Source organism: Chenopodium album, chromosome 1 (assembly GCF_948465745.1).
Source record: "Chenopodium album chromosome 1, dcCheAlbu1.1, whole genome shotgun sequence".
In the NCBI taxonomy this organism is placed as follows: domain Eukaryota; kingdom Viridiplantae; phylum Streptophyta; class Magnoliopsida; order Caryophyllales; family Amaranthaceae; genus Chenopodium; species Chenopodium album.
In genome coordinates this window covers 64,098,260-64,109,304 of record NC_137834.1, presented here as the reverse complement: position 1 = coordinate 64,109,304, position 11,045 = coordinate 64,098,260, and the positions used below count along the sequence as shown (strand labels likewise).

The 11,045-nt window shown below is 33.2% G+C and overlaps 1 protein-coding gene across 1 annotated transcript; it reads right to left on the bottom strand.

Moving 5' to 3' along the window:
• Positions 1–946: 946 nt before the first annotated feature.
• Positions 947–7,841, bottom strand: LOC145595392 (E3 ubiquitin protein ligase RIE1-like). The gene is made up of 5 exons (XM_081651827.1): positions 7,235–7,841; positions 4,379–4,498; positions 3,997–4,129; positions 3,746–3,904; positions 947–1,511 (listed from the first exon to the last, which is right to left on the bottom strand). The coding sequence occupies exons 1-5, from the start codon at positions 7,771–7,773 to the stop codon at positions 1,365–1,367; spliced, it is 1,098 nt and encodes a 365-aa protein (XP_081507953.1). The 5' UTR covers positions 7,774–7,841; the 3' UTR covers positions 947–1,364.
• Positions 7,842–11,045: the final 3,204 nt, after the last annotated feature.

Genomic DNA, 11,045 nt, shown 5'->3' with positions numbered 1-11,045 from the left:
TATGATTTCTTAAAAAGAAAATGAAGTGTGGGGTAGCCTGTAGCAGTACTTGTCGGTCTTTCTTCAAAAGAAAAGTAATACTTGTCCGTCTATATTTCTCTCTCCAGCCATAAGTCATTTATCTTTTATTCCTCTATCCTCTCTCCTCTATATAGTTGATTCATCCTCTCACCAATTTTAAAGTTCCAAGAGCTTGAAGCCATGAACTCGCCAAAGCTTTAAGTTAATAATCTGAATTTATGAGATTTAATTACGGCCGTACCCGAGAGCAAGATGACGTATCCAAAAAAAATTTCATACCCGGATCTGTGTCGGGTCGTACTGACTCAAGTATGACGGTAATTTTGCCATGTCCGAGTAACATAGCCTAAGGATAATGGTAATTGTTATCTAAACCTTTCAACCAAACACTTGGTAATGATTTATTTAAATCTGTTTCCAATCAAAAACACTCCAACCAAACAAAATGGAAAAAGAATAGTTAATTCAAAAAATTATACCTCACTTCGTCGAATTTGATTAATGATTGTAAATTATTTTCCACTAAAATGTTACCTCGGATTATCAACTGTGCATATACATTTACCATCAATGACTACATCCAAGTTTAATAATCACATGGTTTTTTTTTTTTTTTAAAAAGTTTAATAATCAGATAAAGAGTCTATTAAGTGAGAGGGGAAGTAAGATAATCTCCCTACTCCCAAGAAGAAAAAAAATACCAGGGAAAGTAAAAAAAATCTCCCTACTCCCAAGCAAATGTAGTTTGTGGGATTTGAACTCGTGACCTTAAAGTCACAAGATGAATTCCATCAACTTCACCAAGCTTTGCTTGGTAAAATGGTAAGTCACCGGTGAAAATGATAAGCTAAACATGAAATAGAAACAACCCTTTCTTCTAATTCCTAGAAGAAAATATTACTCAAACCAAACAGCAGAGATAAACTTATTGACGATCGGTCCATATAAAATCATGGCATTATCGACCTGTATAATAAAACTGATTACATAAATCACACAATGATAATAAGACTTACAGCACTAACATCTTTGCGTGAAGTTTTGGTACCTCTATAATTACAATCAAACGATATACATAGCTACCGGTAGAAGATCTTTCATTTCATCCATTCAAGCGTTAACTACACTGAACTTGATTTGAATTTATCAGGCTGGTTAATCCAGCAGGAAGAAGCATCTATAAAAGAATGATAGCTGCAAGCATTTTGAAAAGGCAGCACATCAAGGACCAAAATGATGACTATCACACGCTTGGAACTACTTTCCTTCCGTTTCAAATCTGTACAAATAAAAAAGCCGATGGAGAGCTAAACAGTTTCCTTTGTATGATCATAGATGTACTATCATTTGACGATGTTGTATTTGCAAAGGGGGCATGTTGCATTCATCTTAAGCCACTTCACAATGCATGGTGAGTGAAAATGATGGTTGCAAGGAAGAGCATTTAGCTCCACTCCATCATCATATGAACTGAGACAGATACAGCACTCCTGTACATAATAGGAAAGGTAATTTTTATCACATAAAAATGAAGATAACTCCATATATAGCAGGTAGCAGCCTAGCAGAATTAGAAACTTAGAATTTACATCAGATGCATTTAATTAACGGCACACAAAAGAGCAGAAATACAAACAAAGAGGTCTTTGAGGATGACAGGAACATTAAAACAATTTAAAAGACAAACTTTTTTTTATAAAAATATCGAAAATGACTTATAATATGTCCATATCATGAAACTTTCAATCTTAAAAGCTTTGGATTTAGAAAGATATTGCATATAATACCCTAAATCACACTAATCTTATAACATAGGGGATTTTACTAGAGCTAGTTCACTGGGATCCCTTCTTGTTGTACCCATTTTATAATTGTGCCAGAGATAGGTATGAAGTTCTTAAAAAGATTAAAAAAATCCCAAAACACCCAAGGATATATACATGTCAGAGATGCGAAGTTCAACTAGCTTAGTATCTATGTCATACTCTAGTCCAATGCTTTTAGAGAAGTACAAGTGACAAAGCACTAACATTGCAGGCTCCAAGAATTCTGTGTGATCAGCTTTAATGTACAATTAATATATTAGCATAGCAAAGCCAATCAGAAGGACTTGCTAAGTTGCTAGTACATGTCAAATCACGTGGCCAATAGCTACTGCAACCTTACATTATAATGCTTTTAATAGAAAACTAAAATGCATTTAGATGTACTAGAAGTAACTACACAACTGAACTAAATCATCAAACTAGGACCTCGCAGGGATCCCACATTCCCACCTAAAACTACGGGGAGAAACCTGTACACGATGTTATTCCTGCTGCTTAAACTGAACCCTAACCTGGAAAAGTAGAAACTCACTATAAACTCTCAGGTGACATTAACCAATATCAGACTTTAACAAAGATATCGTTTAACTGAGAATGACAGATACTCTCCCAGTCCACAAAGAATGGTCAAATTGAGCACTATTAGGACGATAAGATGTTGAGATTTGTGAAAAGATAGAGTTATGACCAAAGTTCGAACTTCCCCTTTATTATTTTCATTCTGTGATGAGAAAAATGTTGGTCAATTTGTAGCTAGAATTCCTTACTTCGTCTTTGGTCATAATCAATAATTAGTACTTCATTTCAATATATTTGCACCAGTTTATATAAATGTCATCATAACTGCACCAATCTTACGTAGTATTTGGAAGGCAAATTATGACAAAGACTATATTGTCCTTCAAATTTTCCTTTCATGACCCCACGCTCATCTCTTTCCAGTTTCCATACCCGTAGAAGTGTCTTGTTGTCTTAATAACTTCATTCCCCTTACTTAAATATTAGCCAACTATGAATGGTGCAATTATATTGCAACGGAAAAAATATTTAAGCTTCTTACACTAAAGTAATAAAGGGGATGGTATCCACAACATTGAGGAAAGAAAGAGGAATGAGAGTACTTATGATAATGAATTAAATCTGTAGATGGCAGGGGTCCACAGTAATACTTTAATTTTAGATGAGAATTTTTTTTTTTTTTTTAAAAAAAAAAAAAAAAAAAAAAAAAAACCAGCCCCAGTAGATTTGGAACAGGGACAACGAGTAGTGCAAGTGTTGATTTGTACATGATTTGAGATATGTAGGTCATAAATAAATATTGAAGAATCGGCCTTCTAAACAAGTACGAGAGTAAAAAAACGTTTCTGAAGCCTAGGTAAAACTAATAGTTTACTATTTTCCTAGTTCCGCTTTCTGAGGCGAAGATCCCAAATTCCCAACATATAGTCGAACGAAAAAAGGCATCACATAGAGGATGTTGCCATTCCTTATCAGTCATGAAATGCACCTACTAACAATCAATGACTTTGGAATTACAATATAAAGGATTCATGTGTCTTGAGACCACTGTTAATTGATGTGAATTTCAAAAACATTATTATCTGGTAATCTAATTTCTTCAGTCTTCACTTGTGATACAGGACAGAAAAAAACATTTATCATTATCACCTTCACAGCTCAACCCCACTCTTTTTCCCCTATCAGACAACAAAGCAATACTAACAGTTCAATTCACACAACTCATTCTTCCTCAGCAATATTAACAGTTCAATTCCACAGACGACACAGGAACCCCTAAGTAAGCATATTCCTCAATTACGGCAGTGAGCATATATTTCACATGAATTAGTCTAATTAAACAGTGACAACTTCAAAGCAGAAAAAGGGAAAGGACTTACTGCGTCTTCAGGTAAAAGAACACGTTCACTCGCCAAGTATCCACTACTAGACTCCACTGGAATCATCACTCCAGCACGCACATCAATCTTTTCATCATTAGCTGATGCCTGAAATTTGTATTTTGGGAGCACACTAAGATCTGCCTCAGAGGCACCTTCCTGCTTTGCAGACCAGAAAAAGGAATAAGCAATAAGTCAAAGGCCACACAGTAACAAGGTGATTTGCAGTTAGAGTAGGATATATTTCATACTTGTCCAGCAACTGTATAAAGAATTGCTATAATGCATGGAAGACAGCAACATAGGGCGATCCCTATTAAACAGGCCAAGACAACACAGAATATGGCGAAGAAAACATCAAATGCCAGATAAACAACAGTCAACCTGCACATATATACATTTACTTGGTTAGAAACATAGCTCACGTGATTAAAGGTACAATCATTATGAAGATATCTGACATACAGGCCATTAGAGCTTAAAAAGAACTAAATCAACAAAGTGTAAGACCCTTCTCTACCATATTTGATAAAATTCTTCCACAATTCCTTTCTATTTATATTTTCATTCATTTTTACTTTTTTACAGGGGATTGGGATTGTTTTTAGCATTTGGAGGATAAAAGGAACATACCAATACAGCCGTGGGGCATCTTGCAGTAGCTGCTCTCCACCAGAAACCACCCAGTAAAAGCCAACAATCCACCAAAGAAATGATGCCATAGTGTTCACAGATTCACATTTTTTGGAGAAACTGTACAATTCACAAATAACATCAAACACAATACAGTTAGGCTATGAAGTTATATAGCAGTCAAAGAATTTTTAAAAAGAAAGAATGCAGCAATGCATTGTTACTAATTTATTATGATGACTACTGACAACCATGACAAATGTAAAATTTTCTGTTTGATTTAAGTGATCAATCATCCATTATATAGGCATACATTGTGAACAGCCTCGTGAAATAAAAATTCTGCAAGCTTCAAATTCTACTTCCAGGAACTCAAAATGCAAACGGCCCCATGCAGAACAGCAATTGGGACCAAAGCCATGTTCACAATAAAAGAAAAAAGATGAGACAGAGGGAGCCATGTTCACAATAGAAGAGAAAGAGGAGATTGGGGGGGGGGGGGCGAAGAGCGGTGTCACGGCGTGAAGGGGTGGGAAAAGAATGGAGCCAGGTTTCTTTCCCTAATTAAAACAGGCCCACTTCTCCTTCCTTCCCCTATCCTCTCATGCCTTCCACTCCCTAGTCCCTTTCCTTCCACCATTACTATATAAAGATTCCAAACACAATGTTAAGCTACATTAGTAAAGGAATTAGGATCATTGTCTCTATCGCTTTGTTTGGGTAGCAAAGAAGGGAAAGGAAGGGGATGGGAGAGAAAGAGAGGGTAAAGGTGAGCTCCATTTTCCGTCCAAATCTCTCCAATATTGAAGGGGTTGTGGTAATTGATGAGGGAGGGAACATAGATTCCTCTTTCCATCCTCAATCCTTTCCAAACAAGGGAGATTGCTCCTCTTCTTTTCATATCTCTTCCCTCCCCTTCCATTTCCTCTCATCCAACCAAAGTGTAAATAAAACATTGTTGCCGACTTAAATAAACTTTGAAAGCTTCACCTTTGAGCTCATTCCCTATGCTCTCACTATGCACCTCCTGTCAGCTTTTACACAATTTGCCAAACCAAAAACCTAGAAATTTTCTCTCCAAATACATAATTGAACCACATATCAAATCATAGATCCACTACTCTAAACATAAACCCCTTTTCCTTAAGCACTAAAACCTTCTTTCTTAAATCATCAGCTAGACAATTCCCTTCATAACAGCAATAATGCTACAAGAAGCACAAATTTTTGGGGCAACTAGTTGATCGAATTTAAAGGACATTTGAATAGGGCAAGAGTTTAAGATAATCCTATCAAGTTCTTCAAGCCATAGGTGATAGATAATAGGCATTGAAGAAGATATTCATGAAAAGATAACACACACCACCACCACAATAAGGAGAAAAAATGTATGATGTGGATGACTTTGCAACAGAAAATAAATGGAAGGGAAGCAGGGACCCAAGACATCCAAACAAAAACATCAAAATCTGAAGAAATAACCATCCAAAATTTTAAATTTGAATGTAACATAGATTTCAATAAATATCGTGACTGATTGAGGTCGCTATAAAGCATATGTTTCATTCTAAGGAGTATTATGATTTAACAACCACTTCAAAATCCAAGAATTACGGTTCCTGGCAATATGATGTCTTGAATAGGTGAAATTTTAACCACTAGGTAAGGAACTCTTGTATAATCTGTTAATTGAAGCCTTGCACTATTCTTAGTAAGTATGATCAAAGACCCTAAGTTCTTAGAAAGCTTCACTTGGTTCTTAGTCATAAACAGATTACATGATTCTTAATTAGTACCCAAATCAACCTTGAACTTTACATACCACCAATGGCCATTTAGAGATATTAGAACCATGAGACAAATCCCAAGCTAACATTAACACCAAAAAAAGCATCATTCCTAACATGAGATCAATATCAAATTGCTAAGTACTACTTCCTCCGTTTTCTTTTAGATGCAACACACACTTTTTCACGGTATTTAAGAAATGTGGGGTTCACATGATATAATACACTTTAAAATGGGATGAGTGGTTGTTAGAAGTGTAATTTAGTGGTCTATGTGCTTTAAATAAGGGAAATAGTATAGTTTTTCCCTAAAGTAACTTTCCTTTTATAGTGTGTTGCAAGTATTGTGACATTTCCTTTTTAGGGAAGTGTTGCAAGTAAAAGAAAACGGAGGAAGTACATTAATCAAGTTCAAGATCCTTTTTACTTCATGCAGATCCACTTAAATAGTAACATTAGGGTACAAGTTCAGCTCCCAAGCTCAGTCATTTAAGATACATTTTACATGTTTTTGGTCCTAAATTAAAAGTTATGTTCATAAAGCTGCAACATGAAACAAGGTACATAGAGGTCAAGTTCAGCTAAAATAATGGCTTTTGAGACAACCTTAGCCACTTCTTCTTTTAATTCCCTTCTAAAATTGTTTAAGTTACAGAAATATGTTCCCTCTTCTATATCTTCAATTACAAATTTCAAGATGATAATATCAAGTCATTTTGTTATTAAATATTGGACTTTATCAGTATATATATCTAGCCTAAATAATATAAGAGGCGATAGTATCGAAAATAAGAAGCATCAAATAGAATCAACACTAGCATTTACTCACAACAAGAATGCAATTCTACAGTGATATAAAAGATTATACTCCTTAAGCTATTAGGAGTATTATTATTTATACCATCACAATATGTTCTTCTAAAACAAGCAACACCAAATTGAACAAGGAGTACAACTCTAACATCAACTCAGAACACATATGCAATTCTTTAACAATATAAAAGATTAACACATGAGATCATTATCGTGGTCGAATTTCACTAACAAATTAAAACTTATTATAGTATACCTTGATTGAGCAGAACCCCCAAACATAACTCCATCATCATCCCCATCACTATCATTCCCATCCAAATCATACCTCCCCCTAAACTCCCCCGTCTCCCCCGCCTCAACATCGACATCATCATCCCTACCACGACGGGCACTCACACTGCCACTCCTCCTCCGCCTCCGATACTCCATCCACACCAACAAAACATGAACCAAACACTGCACAGCATACCCACAGATCCAAACCCTAATCGGGACATTAGGGTTTTCATCAAAAGTAAAAATCAGCATCACAAATGATGCAACAACAAACACCATATTCCACAACATATCAAGAGCAACAACTGGCTTGGAATACCCCCAATCAGCTCGACGCTCCTCGAGCTCACGCGCCGCCGTCTCTCGGACTAACATCGACGGACCACGGCGGCCGGCAGCTCGGCCTAGAAGAAGGGCTAACGCCGTTGATTGTGGCATCCTGGGTGAATTCTCCGCCTCCGACGACCCTTGCAACGACCGCAGCAGCGGCGCCGAGACGTTCGACGATTCAGACATTTCCTATAATAGAAAAAATGGTTTTTGTTTGTTTGTTTCTTACGAAATTGGATCGATTTTATAACAAAGGAGAAAAAAAAATGGATTGAATTTGTTTTTTTGTTGTAATAACTAGTTGAGTCGCTGCGTGCTACACACGCATCAACCAACTGTAATAATTATTATAAAATTTTCAACCTATAAATTAAATATTTAAATTGTATAAATTAAAAAATGTAATGTAAAAATCTAATATGCATTAAAAATTAATTATTAATAATATTATGGATCATTTTTACCAAAACTAATACTCCATAGAAATATAATCATATTATTCAACAACTAAGCTGTAAAAAAAGAAGAAAAAAAAAATTACCGTTGACATAAGCAACCCTACAAAAAATTAAGTTAGATTGCATTAAAAAATAAAAAACATGTTAAATTGAAAGTGTATGTGATGTATTGTGAATAATAACGTTAATAATTAATTAGTAAAAATCATTGCTTGGATGCAAAGGCTTACAATAATATTTGGTACAAAGAGTGAGCCTAAGTACGTATGATATAAATATCATATTTATTTCTCATAATCATCCTCAAAAAATAATAAATATACTTTAATTATATTTTGGGTCACCTATGTTCATTCAAATACTTAAGCTGACTACAATCTATATCCCTGCATTTTTAAAAGTTTAAGAAAATTTAGATTGTACTCTCTAAAATATTTATGTAATTCTCTATCCTCAGTAATGATAAATGCCTTTTTTTAAAACTCTTTATAATAGTGTGCGGATATTGATACCTCTAAAAATATTTGTTTATAGTTTGTCCCTCGTTATTAATGATGCAACAACTTAAGTTTAGACAAAAGCCAAACCAAAAGTGCTTTTCGAATATGGCTAATTGTATATGGCATGTGTTAGCTGCCCTAACTTAGTATAATATAAAATTATTTTAAAAGTTACGACGACATATATCCTCTTCTATTCTTTATCATACACATTCATTTGACCTTTTAGTGATAAATGCATTTGAATATTGGAAAAATAGTCATGAGTAATCTTATTTGATTCACTTCTAAATTGACATTTTTTAAAAAAATTATTTTTACTTATATGCAATTAAATTAAAGGTATTAATGATATATAAAAATGCATTATAACAACCTTGCAATAGGTTTTATATGGGGTATAATATATTTTAAAATAAAAAGTTCCATAAATTCTTGAATTCTACAGACTCTTTAGCTTATTGAAAGACAGGTTAGAGTTAGCCTAAAAAAATTTAAGTTACGCTTTTTATATAACATTAAAATTACTACTTGTATATTTAAAGTTACTACTTGAATACATTTGACTTTCATTAGCTTATTGAAAGACATGTTAGAGTTATCCTAAAAGTTTTTAAAGTTGCGTATTTTATATAATATAAAAATTACTACTTGTATATTTAATATAAATTTTACCCTTTAAAACATTTAATAAATAATGTATTAGTTTGATCTTATTAGCCTTATATCATGCATCGATTTGAATACACATTAAAATATAATCAAAATCATTACAAAGTAAAAGTTACCCTTAAATTAAATGGGAAAGTTACTTTAAAAAAAAAATTGTTTTAGTCACTATAATATTGATTGTCATTCAATAAAATTCACAAAAGTCCGACTTAATTATACAAGACATATTAGAAGGACTCGATTATATGGAGCATTACTCTATCAATCAACCATATATAAAAAAAAAAAAAAAAATACAATCTCATTCACAATTCTATCTACTTAGGAATTCTCAAGTGGTAACAATTAAATTTAGTTTTTTCCTTAGGATTTTTTTAGACAATTATCATCCATTGAACAAAAAAAACACTACATTAATTTTTTTTTTCTCAACAAAAAAAAAAGAATTAAAAGAAATAAAAAGAAAAAGTTGTATGTATTATGCTTCATGCATTATTATCAACATTAATTTCTTTGATTTAATTTTTTTGAAGAGATTTTCTTTGATTTATTTGTTAAGCAACAATAGAGTACTTGTTGCAATCGTTTTAATGATTATATATTATTAACTTTTAAATGTTATAATTTACACTAATTTATAATTAAAGATATTATTTGTCAAAAATTTGCCGAGAAGAAATAGAGCACTTATTAAAATATGGAGGGAACAATATATATACTTTCTCTGTTCTGTTTTATTTGACCTGTTTCTTTTATCACACTTGCAAATGCAATACTTTAACGATCAATAACTTAAATTCTCCATAAGTAAAAATTATAAAAATTATATATTATGATAGTAATTATTGAAGTGAATCCAAAAAGATCCTACATGAATATATTTTTACTTGCATATTATTCACAAAAGGCGGTTAAAAGAGGGGTGGTGAATAGTGTAAAACTCAAAGCGAGTTAAGTAATAAATAACGGTGGAAGTATACCATAATACTCCCTTTGTTATTTATAAGCTAGAGTTACTATTTTTATCCATTTTAATTTATTAAATAAGCTAGAATTCCAGTTTTGAAAATCTTCTAAAATCTAATACAAGCATGAAGTATATATTTACTCATTATATCCCACTATTTCTTACTTTATCATTTCTCACTCCTTTAATGGTCCCCACTCCCTTTCGCACCACTAAATTTTTCAACAAAATAATAACCCTATCTACCCCACTAACATCTTTTTTTTTTTTTTAAACCACCGAAAAGTCCAAGCAATCTCATCTTTAGCCTATTAAAAAAAACGAAGGGAGTACTAAAAAAGAATAAAAATAACAAAGGATTAAAAGGAAATTTTGACAATTACCACCTTCTGTTTAGTCCATTTTAGCAATTACCACCTTCTATTTTTTTTTTGAAACTTACCACCTTCTATTTTAAAAAACATCAAAAGTTACCACCTTCTTGCCTCCCAACTACCATATGACATCATTTTGAGCTCATTCTTTCCCTTTCCTCCCTTTTTCCCTCACATTACTCATTCCTAACTCGATTTTCATCCCCCTTTCACTTTTTTTCCCCCAAACAATCAAAAACACTTCAATCAACTCCTCCAAATCAAAATTGACGAACAATTATTGGTGGTTTGGGGAAAAAAAGTGAAAGGGGAGATGAGAATCAAAATAGGAATGAGAAATGTGAGGGGAATAGGGAGGGAAGGGAAAGAATGAGCCTAAAATGACGTCATGTGGTAGTTGGGGGGCAAGAACGTGGTAACTTTTGATGTTTTTGAAAGTAGAAGGTAGTAATTTTCAAAAAAAAAAAAAAAGAAGGTGGTAATTGCT